Source organism: Petromyzon marinus, chromosome 4 (assembly GCF_048934315.1).
Source record: "Petromyzon marinus isolate PM22_M1 ecotype Great Lakes invasive population chromosome 4, UKy_Petmar_22M1.pri1.0, whole genome shotgun sequence".
Lineage (NCBI taxonomy): Eukaryota > Metazoa > Chordata > Hyperoartia > Petromyzontiformes > Petromyzontidae > Petromyzon > Petromyzon marinus.
Genome location: NC_133670.1, coordinates 16706925 through 16728115, shown reverse-complemented (window position 1 = coordinate 16728115; position 21191 = coordinate 16706925). Strand labels below are relative to the sequence as shown.

At 41.4% G+C, this 21191-nt stretch overlaps 1 protein-coding gene across 4 annotated transcripts in view; it reads right to left on the bottom strand.

The window, feature by feature from the left end:
• Positions 1–16068, bottom strand: part of PHF14 (PHD finger protein 14) — a 42708-nt gene extending 26640 nt beyond the window's left edge. For all 4 annotated transcript variants that reach the window (XM_032945910.2, XM_032945911.2, XM_032945912.2 and 1 more), the window contains exons 1-12: positions 15745–16068; positions 14061–14174; positions 13417–13664; positions 11026–11265; positions 9427–9690; positions 9098–9245; positions 7969–8128; positions 7719–7830; positions 5708–5845; positions 3531–3677; positions 2918–3191; positions 835–941 (exon numbers count right to left, since the gene is read on the bottom strand). In XM_032945910.2, the coding sequence (XP_032801801.2) occupies positions 835–941; positions 2918–3191; positions 3531–3677; positions 5708–5845; positions 7719–7830; positions 7969–8128; positions 9098–9245; positions 9427–9690; positions 11026–11265; positions 13417–13664; positions 14061–14174; positions 15745–15796 (2004 nt within the window). In that variant the 5' untranslated portion in view covers positions 15797–16068. The remainder of the gene's footprint in view (positions 1–834; positions 942–2917; positions 3192–3530; positions 3678–5707; positions 5846–7718; positions 7831–7968; positions 8129–9097; positions 9246–9426; positions 9691–11025; positions 11266–13416; positions 13665–14060; positions 14175–15744) is intronic.
• Positions 16069–21191: the final 5123 nt, after the last annotated feature.

Sequence of the window (21191 nt, the reverse complement as noted above, 5' to 3'; positions counted from 1 at the left end):
TGCATGTTATATATTTTAAAATGATTATTTATTTCACAACGTGAGAATACATTGCAATTCATTATTTTACAAGTGAAAATTGGGTTAGTATAGTTATTTAGCAGTGTTTTTATTTAGCAATAGAGGAGGTTTTTTTTTCTTTCAAATTTTGGATTGAACCTTAAATGGCCTACACCTGCAAATGATGCTACAGGGTATGTAACATCCACTTCAATGAGACAATTGGCATAAATACCCAGAGAAAACTATTCACGTAGTAAACCATCTCCTTTGTTCAACGAGATCCGATGTGGAATTTGCATTCACAAATACACTTGCAATGGGATTTCATCAATTAACCAAATTACTACATTAGACAGAACAAATACCACGAGAGCATTACATTTTAAATGATAGCTATCAGTATCTACTGAACACGTGATTGTTATGGAAAGGACAGTGAATCATATTCTTGGTTCTTTCGGTAAAGTCACGTAGAAGGGAAACAATAAAATAATAAAAATATAAAACAATAAAATTCTCACGACGTTTCGACTGCAACACAAGTAATCATCATCAGGTGTGAAAACCACGGCAAAAAAAACCCGCCACTTTTTTCAAAAGCTCTTGCTGTGGTTTTTACACCTGATGATGATTGCTTGTGTTGCAGTCGAAACGTCGTGAGAATTTTATTGTTTTATTATTTTATTGTTTCCCTTCTATGTGACTTTACCGAAAGAACCAAGAATATGAATCCCTGCAGTCACGAAAGCTTTAAATCAAGACAGTGAATCATTTATTTTAACAGTAATTCTCTTTTCTGCGAGCTAAGAGCAACAGCATTGTATGACGTACCCCACCATAGCTGCTCCGCAGAGCTTTCTCTTGTTTCTGCAGCTCATTCTTCAGCTTCCGCTGGTCACAAATATTCTCTTGGATCTGCATCATTTGCATGTTCCGCTCTGATGGAGAAAGAGATATACGTACATGTCGGAAAATATGCAAAGAATGCAGTCCAAAAAATAATTACTTTTTAAACGCCAACTGCTAAACTCTATTGTATCATGTAACTCAACGTTTCTCCAGAAGTTACCGTAATATACAATATTTTTTCTTGACCTATTCTGGCAGGAAACTGAAAGACATTACATTTGTTCAATAATCCAAGAGTGAAAATCGTGATGCGCATGGCAATACCTTCCAAAATAACGTTGAGTGCATGTGTAATATAGTGTTTATATTTTTGAGACACAAAATGAAAAGGCCCACAGAAGGGAGCAGAATTTCAAGCAGTCTATAAAAAATGACCAGAGATAAATAAAGTAGCCCATCGTAATGGATGATCATATTGTGTAGCGCAGGAAGAAGATAACTTCAGAGTGAAACAAACTCTATTAATTGCTTCATTTATCAACTCTGTACGGGTGTCAGTGGTCTAGAGCGGTTAAACAGATAGCAAGCTTCCCCAATCTCTCACTGTTTATCGTAGCTGCTCATCCAGTATAGCCTGAGTGAGAGGTTTAAGTGCACCTACTTTGAAGGTAAAAAAACAGTGCAGTTGACTATAATAGTGAAGTCTAGACACGAGAAAGGCAGACATGCAGAGATAAAAGTCACCGAGATGTGCAGATGTGAAAGTGTAGATTTTCCGGTAAACGCTGCAGAAACATAATTAAAAGATATGCGGCATTTAATTATTTGCCTGCTTATTTTGTACTTGCTGATACAGCACTCTGAATGTGCACTATATAAAATATAAGATAGTAAAACGTAGACAAATTGCTTATGTATGATGTGATTGATTAATGCTAATGGATTTATTCGAACAACATGTTTGTTCCATTCCAGGATGTGGATTTGTATTTAAAGCACTGTTCTACTAAGATTCCTGTTCCACACCTGATGCAAAATCCCATGCTCAAATGTATCACTTGATGACAACTCGCATATGCAAATCTAAGCGACTTCAGAAAAAATAGCAAAACAATCTAAATGCACGTATAAAAACCCAAGATGTATTGAGTAAACATTATGAGATTCTGGATCTATTTCCTTGGTAACCACTTCAAATAATATGATTCTCATGAGTAGCAAAGTTATTGGTCACAGGTTAATCATCAATGTTTACGTAAACATATAATTATATACTTGTCTATTTCTTTGTCTTTACCACAATTTTATCCCAAGAGTGATACTGGCACACTGTAATGAGATAAAAAATACAATCGGTACTCCCTCAGGAAAGTGCAACCCCTCATTATAGAAGGTAGTCTGCAGAAGTGGAGATCACAGAACTACTTGCGATCCTTTCAAGTGACCCTTTTATCCACATGAGGCTGGAGCACTTTTGCACTCAACCTGCTACAGAGTAATGTCTGCGACATGGCAATCAAACTGATGGTGGAAATTAGCAGTTGTGATTTTATCCACAACAATAGCAAAAAACTAATGAATTATGTTTTTTTATGCATTAAATGATAATACTGAGACCATCTACTCACTTCAAAACCCAGTTCAACTTCTAACGGCTTCCTGGATTCAAACCCAGGTTCTCAGGAGTATAGGCTCAGCACTCTGACTTCTAATCCACCAGACACCTCATAGTTACTTTTAATTTAGCCTATCCAGCTCTGAGGATACATTTGTCAATGATAAAAACAGTATTGCATCAATCACTCAACCGCACAGCCCTGTCTGCCGAGTGTTTAAGAGAGGCAAACTGAATACACATATTGGTATGGTCAGTCTTTCTCCCTTGATATTCTATCTTGAAACGAATCACATCTGCTACATGTAGAAATATGGTAATGAAATGTAACAAAATAAACTTGTCTTTGTGCCAAAGGCCAGGGATCAAATGAGTCATGACTGCCAACACGAGGGACTGGGGGGACACATCAGGCAGAGAGGCATTGTGGTTTGATATGCATGCAGGTACCCAGGTAGTATGTGACAAAGTCGGCTGTGAGCGTGGGGTGGCGGATCTGCTTCCTGCGGCCGTCGCCAGTGCCGGGCTCCGTGGTGTCGGCCGGCATGATGTCCGTAGACACCCCCGCCAGCTGTGCCTTGAGCAGGAGCGCGCGCACGGCCGAGGCGCTGCTGGTGAGTGGGCGCGCCAGTTTCTCGCGGGGAACCCAGGGACTGGGCCGCGTTCCCTTCGCCAGCTCGAAGCGCGCCCGGTACAGCTGCAGCTTTGCATCTATGCGTGCCTGCTGCACATGCCACATTGCACACCAGTGTGTCCAACAGCAGCGCACTGAACGCGCGGCTCAAGGAAGCGGCGAATATCGCAAAAAGCTCATAGCATTTACGATGCGAATTGGAGGTGTGCTGAAAGTTCCGGTTACAGGTCTAGGAAAATTGAGGAATATTAAGCTTGTTGAAACATCCCTTGAAAATATCCATAGTCGTATGCAAACACACGTTGACCTCATCACGACTTATTGCAATCATCCTCACTATCCCACCCCCGCATTCGTAAAACGTACCTGCAAACACCCCAATGCATTAATCAATGCAGCACTGCAGCTCGTATTTCACTGCTGACTAACCTGCATGTCCCCCGGGTGAGCCTTTCCCTTCTCCTCGCGGATCTGCCGGCTGAAGGACTGCAGGGCCAGGTAGTTCTTTCTCTTCCACTTCCTGTCCATACGGTCGGCGTGCTGCTTGCAGTGAGCGAAAAATGGGTCTGCAATTTCCTGTGGGCAGACAATGAATCAGCTAAATGTAAAAGCAAACATGCAGTTACATTAACGTCCTGTATTTATAAACCTGTGTAACTACCAGAAAGCGGAGGGAATTCTGTTAATCTAATTAAGTAATGTAGCAATTGTTTAGATAAATGTAGTAGTTTAAACAAACTGTAAATTTGTAGGGTTGATATTGTAGGGTTTTCTTCATCGAAAATTCAAACATAAATTTCGCTGTCCTACCAGACAGTCTCGCCCCTTCACCTGATGAAGGCCGCTTGTGTTGTGGCCGAAACGTCGTGAGAATATTATTGTGTTATTTTATTTTATCAATTTATTATTTTATTCTCATTCTACGTGACTTTACCGAAAGAACCAAAGAAGATGAATTCAAACATAGTACATACACAAATAACAATATGAATGAAAACTTAGCAGTCATAAAAGTTTAACACATAAGAAATTCACGATCGTTCTAAAAACATCCGTGAAAAGTAAGTGAATGTAATCTCTGAAAATATAAAATCAATCTTCCACAACATGCAGGTCAGCTTATAACAAATTACTTTACAATAATGATTCGAAAAATGTTCATATAATCATGGTACTGCACAATGCTCATGCTCAAATTACCTAATAGACAGCTTTTTACACTGCGACATGCATCGGAATGCATGTGGTGACGTTAATAATTTCCAACTGTTACCCAATTACTACCATGAGCCAAGAATGTATGTTTGTGTGTAACGTGCGTGACGTCACTCCACATTCCGCACCACTCCCCCCATCATTAATAATCATGAGCGGGTGAGTTTTTACACTGGCGCAGATTTCTTTCTCTTTGCAAATTTGCTTTAAGTTTCACGTTTCTTTATTGAAAGTTAATCTAATAAATAATTATACGCAGTAACAAAGAGGATTTCGTGTCTTTATTTCTTCAGCACTTGACACAAAAGGTAAGTTTAATGTATGCTTCTACATTATAGTAGAATAGACATTTCTCGGTGATTTTCCAGATATTTTATCGATTTCCAATGAATTTTAACCCCGGCGACCGAAAGCAGAAAATAATAAAGTATCAGAGCAGTGAATATGAACAAATTAAAGGTCAGTTATATACAGTGCTACTGTGACATGAAATTAAGTATTTTATGACATTGTTTTGTGCAAGAATCCCTGCCATTAATAGTGCTACAGTAAACTGCAGTGAAATGTTTTATGACTTCGTTTTGTGCCAGATTCACTGCCCTTAATACAGTGCTACTGTGAAATGCAGTGAAGTGTTTGATGACATACTTTCGCCCAAGATTCACTGCCATTAAATTTACACAAGATACAATTATACTCTGCTCAATCTTTTCGTAAATATTACAGCTTCCGTCCTAGGATGGGCAAAAGGCTAGTAGGAAATAAATGTTATATTTCTATTGTGCTGATAGAAATACTAGGTGGTTGTAGACTTCTCATTTTCTGATTTGTTTCGCACATGGTATACAGCACATGTGCATCCACTGCTGGATGAGCACCTCTCCAGTCCGAGCAGATTGTGTGGCTTATCTGACTGTGCTTCACTCTGCTAGTCAGTGTGGGTTGGTGAATGCAGGCATCATGGAATTACAGCATAACAATACATTTTGCTCCACTGCCTGCTCCTACCTACAAAAGCAGCCTTGCAATTTTGTAAGGTAGCCCAGGCTCAAAAGCCTGCTTAGCTTTCGAGATTGGACACATTCTGAGTTATTTTAATGTATCATATATGTGCATTCATATTTAAATTACATGGATACACGTACTATGTGCGCACATTCTTTTGCAAATATATACAACAGTGGCAGGCTCCATATTGACGATTAGTAAACATTCACTCAATTTTTTCTACTGAGGAGCACTAACGAACCATGGAAAGCAGCGAACACAATCAATGAAATGCAAATTTTTTATCTTGTTAGTTTGCACATTCCCTCTCTGCAATATCCTGCAACTGCCGCCACTGCTCATGGTCATCATTGTAAAGAGTTTCTAAGCAAAATGAGTCTTACCTCCTCTGCAGCAGCCTCCGACAACAAACCTTCGCGCTGGGCACACATCACGTGGAAGAAGCTCCGGCACATCCCCGCATCACAGTTGATGCACACTCCGGTACGAGAAAACAGGCGCTCCTCACACAGCATGCACTCCTGCACAGCCACAAGTCCATCTGTATACGTTAAATCTGGCACTCATTGTACCTTCACATGAACCCTACACCATCAATTCACACAAGTCACAAGTTACACACATACCTACCAGTCAAAAGACGCATGAAACATACATGATCTGTTTTGTGAACTCAGATTGGTGGATACGGAAAAGTCCTCAGTGGGTTTAATTGAGGGCACTAGGGTTTGATAAATACTTGGGTTTGATGACAGTCATAATAATCCAGGATGTATTGTTACTCGCCTGCCACATGTGCATAAAGAAACATTACTCTACTTTTAATATGTACAGCTGTAATAAACCCATAAAATAGTATACAACACATTACAATTTAAATTCTTCCAAAACCTTATCATAAAATATAAATGCAGTGAAAGCAGTAACTATTATGTGAACATAATAACAAACAATTTGCACTGTTTAATACAACAGTTATTCTACATTGAGATTCAGGCCAAGAGTGCTTTCAAGTAAGCTTAATGTTAAAAAAGGTAGGTTAACAGACCTGCTTAAAGATTATTTTGTATTGTAAAGTTTTGCATTTGACTATGACCCATGTCTAACAGAGAAGGTCCTTTCCTATAAACATCTCACAGTTCAACAACATTGGTTCAAGCAAGCCTCACTCTGCTGAGAAATTTAATGTCAAAATCCATCCAGTTTGTATTGAACCAATGCTGCTCAACATGCACAGAAAGCCGTGTGGCTAATAATGTGTATAATTTTCATTTATTTTTTACATGGAGGGACAGATGTGAAGGAGTAATATTGTCTGCTTATCATTATCCAGAATGAAAATATTTATTTAGTTCTACGCTTAATGCAGTAATTTAATAGGTTTATAAAAAGAGATAACTCATGTGGCATTCAATTTAAAGGTGGGAAAGTTTGTATGACGCTATGAGTACATACACCTCCAAAGCACTGAACTAAAATTACAATTTAATAAAAACTGCACACAAACATAAAGAGGCACTTTGTGCATAAATACCCAAAACATTTCCACCATCAGATTTCATTAGGAGCATTAACTCTAACATTCTGTTATATATTTTTTACAACCCAGTTTCCACTTGTGATAGGATTGCTTCACTGAAGCATAAAACCACAGATTGTATGTGGAGCCAATGTAGTAGACATTTTCGGCTGAACAAGTGATTTTCTTCATATTTTTCTAACCCATCTGTTTTGATATCCACGCGATGACAGGGAGCTACTGAACAATGTCATTTCAAAATTGTGCCCCAAAATTGAATGTGTAGAAGCAGACACAAAAGCCATGAAACATGCCCAACTTTGCAGAAAGCTTTCAATTTGGCCTTGAATTGCATTTCTGGCATTATATTACAAACTACTGGAGCAGACACGGTATGGCATTTCAAAAAGCCGACAAATGTCACCAGAACGTACATTTTTGGTTCAGATTATGCTTTTTATATTTTAAGGTTATTTATGCACAATGATCAGTGAGCAAGGTAAAAAAAGGGCTGTCGTAACATTTTGATTAGAATTCAGTGAATAGAGGAATTTAAAATAATTACAGAGCACACACACAAACAGCTACATCCCTGAGCAAGGTTCACTCTAACACACTGCTACAATGCGACAATGTTATTTGCTTTGTTGCTCAACATACATATAAACAAAAACATATCCATACAAATAAACTTGTAAACAAAAAAACGTGTGATTGGTCAAGCATTTTAATTTTAAGTTATTATTTAAGTAAATTATACACTACAAAGATGCAGATTGCTGTGGATCCAAATGTAATATAAAAGGTAAATTTTGTAAGCATTTGGAAGAAATTAAAAATCCAACATAACCATAAATACCACCTGACAACAGTACCTTGGCTCCGTACTTTGAATATGACATCTCGGTGAGAGTCACTGGCCTTAGCCTCTCCACATCCTCAAATGCTACGCCAGAAACATAGAGTGCACACACCACGTGAACCCATCTGAAAAAGGGAAACAAGTAGCATTATAGCACAGTGTGAAAAAAACAGATTCAATAGCACTCATAGCTAGCTCTCCAAAATTACTCAAAGCTGATGCCATAAGGCCCTTTCATTAACCACACACTACCCATGACTCACCGGCCAGCATCTGTCTCCTTGAAGATGCCATCAATGGCAGGGCAGAGCTCACAGCTGGGCACAACGCCGGCTTTGCACGGATCACAAAACCAGGGCTCTGTTGAGTTATCCGAGGTCGAGCTTATCACGGACTCGCTCTCGCCATCAACACCGTAACAAGCTGAACACAAGGGAAATGTTCGCAAAAGCAGACACCATCCACTGACTAATCTGGCAGCTGTGTTTACAAATACAAAAATATTTTAATTGCTAAAATTATAAAAAACACAAATGACAACTTCGTGCTTAAAATTACATTTTTTACACATGAAAATAAATTATTAACTTGTTTCACAAGCACTAGCTTTTTTACAAAAGTGAGTGAAAAAACTGCACCATATCATAAGTTAAAAATACTGCCGTGATTTCCTTGTATGTTCATTTTCACATTATACACATAGCTGCTAACATTCTTGTGGTTGAATAATGCACATTTATATTTCAGTGGGGTTATTTGTTTGTAAGAGTGAATTGGATTTTTTTTCTGAATTCTTTGTGCTGGGTTGTGTGATGTGCAGCGATATATCTAAAGCAGTGAGAAGTAAACCAACAACATGGCAACGTGGAGCGTGCGTGTGCTTGGCCAGGTGACTATCAGTGCATGCTCTAACAGGCGGCAGTGCACAGCACTTCATCACTGTCACGCAAGCTCATGTGCTTCATACATCACCCTGTTTGCACAAAATCAAAAAAGTTTCAAAAAGCTGGACAGTGTGGATGCCTTAAATGTAACAAAGAAAGTTCAGCACAGCAGCTTTATCTAAAAGATTAAAAGTGGTATTTTTAGGAAAGATATCTGACACAGGATGTCTACCATGAGAACTGAGAAAATACCAAATAAAAATGAGCTAAAATAGGATCTTATTTTCATTCCAAAACACTGATTGAATATATTAGAATATACATAGCAATCATCGCCCCTCCTGCAAAAAACTTGGACAGACTCGTGAAAAATAGTCATGACACTATATGAGGCTTTCATGGGTAAACACGCATAATAATATTCATGATGTTTCAAAAGATAAAAAATACATTTTACATGCTCAATGGCACTTTACATAGGCCACCATGTGCTGGTATATACACGTACCTTCATGGACTGTGACACCACAGTTGTCACACTGGACAATCTCGTTGCTGTCTTCACTGTTCTCACCAAGACACACGCTGCAGATCAGCACCTCCTGCATCTTCTGCGAAGACCTGCCTCCAGAGGTCTTACTGGATGTCACAGACTCCTATACAAACATTAAAGCAGTAACAACACATCATTCCACAGATTTAAATATTTAAAAACTGAAATAGGGTATGTTTATGAGCTCATACATTTAATAATAGATAAAAATAGGTTAATTTGTGTCATATTATCAGGTTCATAAATTAAACCACTGTGTAGTTGCTGAGGAAACATTTCCTTACTTCAGCTTTGGTTCTTTTCTTTGCTACTTTCTCAATGAGCTCCCCGATGGTAACAGATTTATCCACCGTGCTCTCCGAACCGGACACATCATCGCCACTCTCCTGCTCTTCTGACTTTGCACTCTCCTTCTCATCACCGTCCTCATCCTCCTCATCATCGCTGCCATCATCACTGCCTTTGCTGTCCTTGTCGCTGCTGTTGCCGCTCTCACTGTCATCGTTGCCGCCATGTCCTTTCTCGTCACTGCCGTCTGAGCCCTCCGACTGAAGAGTTCCACAGAGGGTTTGAAATGTTCGAGCATAAAACACATTTATGATTATGTCAAAGCTAAGCTGCAGGTCGACCACAAGAAAAATCCATTCACACACTCAACCAGAAAATGCACATGCACCTTACTTTATTACAACACAGAAATTATACTGTAGGTATATATGGATTTAAACATATAGGATTAAATATTATGCCATTGTAACAATGAAACCAATTTCACAACTTCATATCCCAGCTACCATACAGTCATATAATTTTACAATGAATTAACTAAAAAAACATTTTATAGAATTGTGGTTAGTTCTTATATATTGGACAATCAACAAAAGGTAAAGTAAAATAATTGTATTTCACTTTTTCACATAATGAAGAACCTAGGCTGTTTACTCTTTTTTTTAAAGATATCCCCTATTGGAAATAAAAATCTATATATATATTACAGTGATGAGCGCACTGCGCTGTATACCTGCATACCTGAGCTTAATTCCTGTACATGGTTAACATCAGTGGCAAGTGATATCAGAACATGTTCTAAGCCCCCCCCCCCCCCTCTTGCACTTCATCAACCCAAATTGACCAGCGTGGTGAATTGTCAAACAACAAGGCATGGGGAGGCCTTCATCAAGCAATGGATTGAAACATGGCTGGGGAGGGGATTGGGGCGGAGGACAATGGGAGAGTTGTGTGGAATTCCGGACCCATAGTGGCCGGAGGAAAGACAATGGACTATAAATAGAGAGAGGGGGGAGGGGGGCAATCTTTGTTAGAACGTAATCAGCCAGGCTATGCGTTGTGTTAACCGACCGTGTTGCATTGCATTACACTTCCTAATTTTACAAAATTTGCTTTCTCAAACTTCCGATTTTCTTGCTCTAAATATTTCCGTGCTGGTTTGTTTATAGTCCATTGTCTCTCCTCCGGCCACTATGGTCCGGAATTCCACACAACTCTCTCATTGTCCTCTGCCCCAACCCCTCCCCCCTCTCTCTATTTAAGGCCTCGACACAGTGGCGCTGTCTTTCTGTTTGTCATTCTTTGGAGGAGCGTGGTCAGCCAGGTGGGGTGTTGGCTGTTGTGTTGGCCGGCTCTCTGTGTTGCATTGTGTTTCTAAGTTTACTATGTTTGTTTTTTTTCTCATTCATTATTACCTGACGGTTGCTTGTGCTGCAATCGAAATGTCGTATTCTATTATTATTTGATCTCATTTTTTACGTGACTTCACCGAAAGAACCAAAGAGTAATGGCTGTATATGTCCATATTATTTATAAAGCAGTGAATACAACCATAGATTAATGTCAGTATTAGCATTGGCCGTGTGTACGAGTACCTCGGAGTCACCCCCTTTTTTGCCAACTTTTTCGGGGTCCCAGTCGTTGTCGTCCTCGCTGTCATAGTCATCCATGTTGCCCAGGTCCTGCTCTGTCAGCACAACGGCTGGCGTACTGCGTTTACGGCGAAAGTCCCACTTCCTCTTTTGATCCTTGGCTGATTGTGCATCATCATTCGAGTTTTTGGCAGAAGCTGCACTCTCACTGTCACTGCTCTCCGAGTCCCCAGAGCTGGTCTTCTAAAAAATAAAAGAACAAAAACATCGAAAATACCCCAAATGCAATCTCACGTGATCTCACAATGTACTATATGATACCAACGCTCATATACTTCTCATAAATAACTCGTGTACCTGCCCCGAAACATTTCTATCAAAGTCTTAATAAACAATGTTGACCACATCATTAATTCGCAATCAAAAATGGCCGTCTAGTCGAGAGGGTAGCCTTTGCATTCGAGAAAAGAAGATTGTCACCGAGGTTAAGAATCACATCCACCATGAACATGGCACCTTTATAATGATTAGGTACCTATCCTAAGAGGAAACACTAATTGCTCTCACACCTGCTTGATTTGGCATATGACCCTCAGAATTTTTTGCAGCGGTTATCAATTATTTTACCATTTCATAGGCCATGGAAATAGGCAAGCAGTGTCAACAACATCCATAAGAAACGTATAGTTTACAATAGCTTTCAGAGGTTAGGATGTGACCTCCATGTCAAAAAACACTATTCACACAGGTACATTGCTTCAAATGTAAGAAGATTAGAAATTTAAAAGTTTTACTTTCAAATATAGGGCTGTCCTCAACAATTTATATGTATTGTCTGTAGGCCTGTCTACGTACATAACATCTGGAAACATCGTAGACTATTAAGAGTGTGTGTGAGCCACAGTGTTCATTGCAGCTACAGAATTAAAGTTGCTTTGCATGAACAATTTAGCATTTATCAAACCCTGACACAGTTATGAAAATGCTGGTGCCCTTCTGTGAATCTAATGAAAAGCCACATAAATGGCTAGGGTTTATTGCATTTCAAACAGATCTCCCCGGTGTGTAAATCATTTTTTTGCTATTAATTGTTCACAATCATTTAATGTGCCCATAAAACAAAAATATGCTTTGTGCTTTCCTTATAATACAATGTAATTTGGTTACTGCTGTGCTGAGCACAGTATCTGATGAAATAACTGCAATTAGTAAAATAGAAGCAAAAAACTAAATTAAACCAACACACTTTGCAAGGTTTTTGAAACATGATCACATGATATGCAGTATATACGCAAATTATTCACAAGATTCTCATCCCTAGATACCAGTTATACACAGCCTTAAACAGCTATTGTCCCTTTGTATTAAATTCGCATTACACTCACAACATATTAACCATGGGATTTTCCCAAGAATATAATTTGAAAACCGAAATAATTCAAACATGTGGTCAGTATTTATATCAACTTGCACAAACTGCATCCATTTTAAATGCACTTTAAATGTGAGCATTTATTAAACCCATGAAGAATTGTTTAGACATTTCAAATGTTCTGTAAGGAAATAACAGCATCTCTCTAGTGTTGTGCAAATGACATAATGACAGCAAATAACGACATCTGTAGCGCTGGGGATTTCTAATTCAGGCGAATTATATTTGAGCAAATACAACTTGTAGAATTACCAGTATAATTAATTGAAATGAAATTGTGTCTGCAATCAAGTAATAACACACGGTGCACAGGTGGTAAATTACAAGTAGGCTTAAAGCTGCCAAAACTGGAGGTTAGGTGTTGCAATCATCCAACCAATTTTTAAAAAGCCAGGTGAAAGGATATGCCTTGCAATAACGGTTTGTGGGTATATAAAGATGGCTACCACAGGTTTAATATTTGCATTGAATCACCCTCACCCACAAGAAGTGAGTTTATTATTGATATGCTTCATACTTAATTCAAATGGATTAAACGTGGAAATGCAGGGAATGTGCTTTTACAGAACAATACAAAATCCCATCATACATTGTTACTGTAATGGAAGAAACTTATACTTATGTAAGGTTTTGGGTTGGGCTTTATAACTCTGCCTTTTCAGGCTGCACTGCGTGTTCAGCATTGCTAACAGTTCGTGCTTGGAGCTTCTTTGGGAACTGAATGTTCTTCCGTTACTGGAAAAGGTCCCAGCACATGGAACGAAATGCCAGACATCATGTTGGAGAACAAACAGTATACAACCCATTTTGTGTTCATACACTGTACACTGAAACCGAATGTCTGTTATTGATTGTTGCCTAAATATTCTACTGGTAGCTTTCACAAGCTCTTAAGAGCCTAGACCTCCAGGCTTGTAAGTACCACTGATGGCACATGACAATTTGTTTTCCACATTACATACCTTTGCAGCTTCACCACTCCCCTTCGATTGCTGCCGTCCACCCTTCTCTTTCCCCTTGGCTCCAGATTCACGTTTTCTTGAAACTTCCTTCTGATCCGAATCGGAGCTGAATTTGTCCCCCTCTGCTTCTTTTGCTTTCCCATGACCATCTTCTTCGCTGTCTTCACTTTCAGAATCTTTGCTTTTTTTTTCTTCTTTGCTTTCAGAAGCTTTACTTTCTGCATCGCTACCATCTGTACCAGAAGAACCTAACCAAGCCATTTAATTTTATATGCATTCAGATGTTAACAGACATGTACCAATGCACAAATTATTCAATTTAAATCAAAATTCATGCACACGATACAAATACAATTGTGCAGAAACGATTATTTACAATTTACACCCATGATGTGATCTTGGTATATTTCAGCTAACGCAGAAAACACGACTACAAATGGAACAAACCAGAAACAAAACAAAGGCCATTAAAAAAAATATACAAATAGGTTAATGACCTGTGACTTTAAATTGGAACAATGTAAGTGGTGGAGGGGTGATATTTACATGTAAATGGTGGAGGGGTGATCTTTACATGTGTATTTTCTATTGGAGATGAACATGAAGGTGAATTGAGGTTATCCAAGACCACAGTCTTCATTTACCTGAGGCCTCATCGACATTGAAATCGCTGTCGTCTGAGCTGTCGTAACCAAATGCTGCCTCCAGCAGCTGGTTCTGCACTGGCTTGACACGCCGCTTGTTCGGGTCTCTCTCCACTGCAAAAGAATTACAAAATCAAAAACACTACCCGTTTTTAATACCGTGTATTACTCTACTATATTAGGTGCTGCACTTGCACAAGGCTATATTATCAGGCCCGGACTGGCCAAACGGCAGTCCAGGCAAATGCCTGGTGGGCCTGGTTCATTCCGAGGGCCGGTGGGCTGGTATGCGTGGGGAAATTGCAAATGTTAGCAGAGTAAAAATATATATTGTGTATGCTCCAATGATTATATACATTCTCAGTTAGCATTAAGTCCCATATTTTGCAGCCCCAAAGCTTCTTTCTCACCGGCCCATTTGTTTTGGGAGCAACCAAAATGAACCAATGAGATCGCACGGCAAAACCACGCAAATACGCCAACATCACAAATCTAGCTCGTACTGTATACAGTTTGTCATCGCACAACCCATTGAAATAAATTGTCCACAGCACGAATTTCGGCCGGTGTGTTTATGGTGTGTTTACAAACGCCTGGGCCAGTCCGTAACTGGCTATGACACATGCCTTTACATTGATGCTACAGTTGCAAGCGCTTTAAAGTATAGCTTGACGTGGCTGAACATTAATTGCTACATCCACGCTCGACTTGCGAATGGATTCAGATTTACTGCCGTCATCAGCCATGGTCAATTCACTTCTTTGATGGCCTCACCATGCTGCCACATATTCACACATGACCCTAGGTGTGTGTTTATCATTGTAGTACATGGGCATGGCTTTATCTGTACAATTTACATTGGGGTACTTGCGTATGACCTCGGATGTGTAACAAATGACACTTAACTTTTAATCAATGGGTGAAGTTTAAATCCTTCAGTAACAATACAGTAATGTGGTAGACTGCACATTACATAAGCCAAGTGTACACATGGCGCTCAGGCGTGGTGTGCTTATAACAAAATACGAAAGCACGTGGCTTTAGCTATGAGTACATTCGCGTGGCCTATACTTTTAAGCGAGTACACCAACGGGGTGCACGTGGCTTTGGTTGCGAGTACACGAGAGCGGTGCCACATTGCACTTTGGTCTGCATTCGTGGACGAACTCGCCCGTGGCCTCCGATGCGTACACCTGTACGTGATTTTAATCCCCGATGTCAATGCACCAGGAATCTCATGAAACACAAGCTGACAGACCTATGATCACATCACGCCGAATGCGCCCAATTTCGCCACATTGCTCGCCTCGTTATACCGCATAGGTGGCTTGAATTAGGTGACCGCCAACAGCGCGCACAGACACACAGGTAGCGATGAGCAGCAGCTTCAATACGGTGGGCAACAGAAGGCAGGGCAGTTCAGCAAATTCCAGCTGCACCGCAGTCAGTTCGTTGTACGGTCCTGCCTGTTATCAACGCATCCCTGTTACTCCCGACCCGCACTGGAACCGGCGCGCCGAATGTGAACGGTGCAAATAACCGCGCGCCGGCGGCGGCCGTGAGAAGGCCATCCCTCCCTCCCAGTATAGTGGCATCAACAATAAAGGGCTGTCCACATCCAGCAGTGGAGTGACACCCGGCAGCGTGCGTGTGTGTGTGTAAGAGGCCGAGGGAGGCCACTCACGCATGGCTTTAAACATGAACGCGACGTCGTCCCCGTCGGCCCCGCCAGGCATTGGACGCTCTCCGCAGAGCTCCCCTCACCCCGGCCGCGCGGCGCAGCGCTCTCGCGTACGCCACAAGTAGTAAGCAAAGAAGCGCGCGCGTGTGTGTGTGTTTGGGTCGTTATTCTAGTCGTTTGTTGTTGTTCGTAGCAGTTGTTGTTGCATTATTGTGGGGTTGTTTTCATTGTTGTTGCTACCACCACAAAAGCCGGAATGTCGGACTCGGCTCCGGCTGGGCCATGCTTTACGATTTCCCAACACGCTTAGGTGTGGATCTCTACCGCGATTGGACGGCGGCGGGCAACATATGGGCGAAGAGGGAGGGAGGCGGAGCTCGACGGCGAGTTTGACCAATGGGAAGGCGGCAATTCCGAGGCGCCGGCGCAGTGGGCGGAGCGAGCGGCGCCTATGTGCAGTGGGAAATATGGGAGGGCGTGGCTTCCCTTGGATTCTCAGGCTTCAGCTGTGAAGTCATGTGGGGCATGGCGGCGTTGCGTTGCGTGAAGCTCCCCATTACCGACTACATTATACTGTACCTACTATAATGAGCCAAGAATGTCTGTGTGTAACGCTCGTGACGTCACTCCACGTCGACCAGCCCCCCTCATTAATAATCATGAGCAGATGACGTCACTCCACATCGAACAGCCCCCCTCATTAATAATCATTGACAGGTAACGTTCTCCAAATGGACACCCTCCCTTCCATTCATAATAATTAGCGGCTGACGTCACTCCACATGGGGGAGGGGCGAGGCGCCTCCCCCTCCTCAGCGTCAGCTCACAACCCTCACGACAAAGGCAGAACCCTCACGTCACGTGACGCTGTTGTTGAGACATCAAAGTAAAAAATGACGTCATGATGAACAAGGGATTTTAACCTTTAAATTAAATAACTCTGTGTGTCACCGCGGCCTTACAAATTGCACACGAATTGATGCAATTAATATCACGTCGCGGTCTGTGCTTTTCGCTTGCAAGTTTCATATTTACTGCAATACACCCGCCCTTGGACGGGTAAAAGGCTAGTTTATCAATATTGGTGTTTTTTTATATTCATCGAATGCTTTTTACACGCTTTTATTACACGCTTTTATTTAACTCAGTCTGTTGTTGTATCCTCAAATCTTGTAACTCAATTTTAACCCACTTCCCAATGTGCTATCGACTGCAAACTTGGTATACTTATGCCACACTGATGACAATACTATATTATATCATAAAAAATAAAATAAAACATTTTTAAAACATTATTTTACACGCTTTTAATAAACTCACTCTGTTGTCGCATCCTCAAATCCTGTAACTCAATTTTAACCCACTTCCCAATGTCGTATCGACCGCAAAATTGGTATAGGCATACTCTTTGGTTCTATTCGGTAAAGTCACGTAGGTAAAACATGAAAACAACAAAAATCACGACGTTTCGGCCACAACACAAGCGGCCTTCATCAGGTGAAGGGACCAACCTGTCCAGCTGTGAGGGGGCAAACAGCAAACGCCCTGACAAAGGAAATTAGCATGAAACGCACCACTGACAAAGTTTGGAATTAGCACAAGATTATAATACACCACCCTGGGAGTTTGGAATGCCACTACTAGAATAAATATACTGTACCATTGACATTTAGATTTGAAGCTTTCGTGCCTGCAAGGATCTATTAGGTAAAGTGACGTAGGTAAAAAATAAAGCAACAAAAATCACGACCTTGGAAGTTTGGAGTGCCACTATTTGAAATAAAGATACTGTACCATTGAAATTAGTTTAATGTTTGGTTCGATTTAGAACATCTTTCCAATGGTTGCTTAATTTGAAACCATCTTCTCGGTTGAAATTGTGTCTGTGTTTGTAAATCTGAATTGCCTCGTGGACAAATCTCAGATGATAACCTGTCGGTTTGCAAAGGACCTTGGTATCGGAGAAAATTATATCGTGATCACCCACAGCGTTGAAACAGTGATCAGCTACGGCAGAAGAATTCGTTTTGCCGTGTTTCAAATCTGATTTGTGCTCGCGAATTCGGTCAGAGACATGTCGCTTTGTCTCCCCGATATAGCAATCACCGCAGGTACAACTCAGTTTGTAAACCCCGGGGTACTGTAAGTCAGGAACGACATCCTTCACGGATGGGATCAGGTCACGGATTTTGTGTACTGTATTGAACCGGACCAGGATCTTGTGTTGAAGGCCGCTTGTGTTGTGGCCGAAACGTCGTGTTTTTTGTTGTTTTAATTTTTTACCTACGTGACTTTACCGAATAGAACCAAAGAGTATGGATCCTTGCAGTCACGAAAGCTTCAAATCTAGAATGGTATAGGTATGTCATACTGATGACAATACTATATTCTATCATTAAAATAAAAACATATTTTTAAACAATCTTTTTCATATCTCATGTTTCGGCTTAGGTCTAATTGTCCATGCTCAACTCACGTTGGCTGTAAATAACCACGGTCCCCTTTACTTTATGGCAAGCTTCGGGGCCACTTCCTGAAGTCGTGGAGTTCTGCCACATTACTCGTACGGTACATTTCATTAAAGCGTGTTTAAAAAAAAGTATTTTTAAATATTACTTATCTTACACGCCACTATCATGCGTGGTTAACGCAGACTCGATACCCTGCAATCGGTATCTGGTGTTTGGACGTCTTCACACCTCGTGCTCAGATTGTAAATATTTGCGGCTTTGCTCGCCAAGACATCAGTAACGAATTGCCACGTTCTGTTTACGTGACAACCCTTACTCATCGGCTGTGTCGGGTGGTGGCGGGTTTCACGACACATTTATATTTACACGATCCGACACCTGTTTTATTGCCAGAAAGGGTAAAGCCTATTCATGTTTAGTGGCCGTCCATAAATGACGTCACGCGATTTTGGATTATTTTTGACCCCCCCCCCCGTCACACGGCGTCATAAAAAGTCAGACCCTCCCTCAAATATGACGTCGCAAAGCTCTGCCCCCCCCCCCCCCCCCCACAAAAAAACCTAAAACATGCTTAAAATCGCTTTAAACTATTGTCATTGTAGTGCGTATTTAATGTGGCGCTGCACTCTGATGTTGTAGGATAGAACATTTAGTAAAAAGTATATTTAATTAAGTAGAACGTGTTGCCTATATTTATTTAAAGTTGTGCATTTTCATGTGACGTCACATTTCTCACCCCCCCCCCCCCGTCACATATCGTCACAAATGTCTGACCCCCCCAGGTGCGTGACGTCATTTATGTACGGCCCCTTACATGGGGGGGCCTTCTCCCTATGCAGTGTGGGGGAGCTATATGACCATGCTTCACAATGCTCAGTGCGTGCTGGTGAATGAATGGGTACAGGAAGGCGCATTTGTTGCATCGCATGAGCGTGAGAGATTGCGGCGTCTTTGGGTGGAGGGAGTCTTCATCCAGCAGTGGACAGACCATGGCTGAAGCAAGTTGAACATTGGTTGTAAGCCAGCCTGACTGCTGATGATGCTCGTTGCAATTACTGGCGAAACGTACTCGGCTTGTAAATGTTGTGGATTTGCTCTCCAACACACGTGTTGCTGTACTAGTAGCCAGCATGGGAAAGGCACGCCACGCAATACACTGACAGCACGGACACCACCGAAGGCGGATGCAGTACCAGGACACGTGACCGGAGGCGCGTACCCGGGGACCCCCAAAAGGGGGGCTGGGGGGACCACGTGGGAAGCGGAGATCCTTCTCGATAGTTCGAGGTGTTCGTAGCTAGGGGCGGAGCGAGCCCCGCCAGAGAGCATGAAAGCCGGTCTCTCAGTGGGACCGGCTGCTGTTGTGATCCTCAAGAATCTACGTGCTACGACTACTTAACATCTCTTAATGTTCGACGGCTTGTGCACCAGATCTTATTTATTAACGATGTACTTACAAAAAAATCCGCAGACTACCTACTGGATCTCCTCGCTGTTTCAAATAACAAATTTGACCTCAGGTCTTCGCTCATTTACCAGCTTCACATTCCCTATTGCCGTACAAAAACCGGAGGAAGGGCCTTTGCTATTGATGCCCCCAGGGTCTGGAATGCTATTGCCAATAAACTGCAACTTGAATCACTACCTATGAGATCTTCACTCAAAACTGCTCTAGAGGAGTTGTACACCCCTAGCTGCCACTGCTATTCAGTGGCCTAAAATATAGCTCTAGATTTTGGTGTTACAATTTATTTGTAGTTTATTGTAAAAAATTCGGTCACAGTCCTTATGATCACTGTTACATTGCATTTATGGCTTTTATTTTGGTGATTTCGAAAACGTTTTTTGGTTTTGGCCATGTTTTTGTTTATTGTAGTACGGAGTTAGACTGATGGCCTTAATCTAAGTTTTCTTCTTGTTGTTGTTTGACTTGCATCCCACTGGGATTTTTGCACACAGCGTTGGTGTACGGTGCTATTTCAGGAATATTTTGATGTTTTTTTCCTGGATTTTCTGTTTGCACAGTCACATAATCACTTTAAGATGTTTTCTTGTTCATGTTTTTGTTTGTTGCGGTTGCACCCGATTCAAGAGCGTAATGACTCACAGGGCTATACCAAATAAATGAAACTATGAACTATGAACGTCCGAAGAGAAGACCCACATGGGACCTGGGCCCAGGCTGGGGTCCCGTCCGTCGTAGCTACTCCCAGGGTAGTCGGTGTGGTTAGCCTGCTGGACCACAACCATAGGTTACTATGTGGTGTTGTTGGTGTTAATAAAATGTGTTGCCTTCAAACAGTACGTCTGAGTGGCCGTTTGAGCCCACTACACTAGTAACGAATTGGCATGTTCTGTTTACGTGACAATCCGTACTAATTGGTGGTGGCGGGGTTTACCTTTAGATTTACGCGGTCTAACCACAAAAAAACTGTATTATGGATATTGGTCGCGAAAGCCTACGTGTTAAACTGCTGATGAGACATTGTATATCGAAACTGGTCCAGTGGGCTTGCATTAAACCAATGCTGTTGAAATTATATACACTTCCACAAAGGCCTTGATGGTTTGTATGCACGTAGCGATCCTATGAATTGTTACAATTTGGTAACGATTATTTTTTTGCGATTGTGAATGTAGCGCCTCTAGTGGTTGCATATTTTATGCGAATCGATTCCAAAACGCTTAACTGCCTTAACATAATCGCTGGGTGCGATTTCACGTGGGCCAGTTCTCTGCCTGGAACTGCGCTTTTAGGTATGGCCGGGGGGGGGGGTAAATGTATCTCTCCTGGATAAAATAATTTACATTTATGGTTGGGACTGGCTGCGGGATAGCCAAAAAATGTCAGGAGAGCAATGGATTATTGAATCTCTCTCTGCGGAGCTTGCCTCGGTTTTTTTTCCGGGTACGGGAGGTTTCCTCACACATGAAGCGAAACACGCTTGGAATTGGCCAAATATCCCACTGTAGCATGAC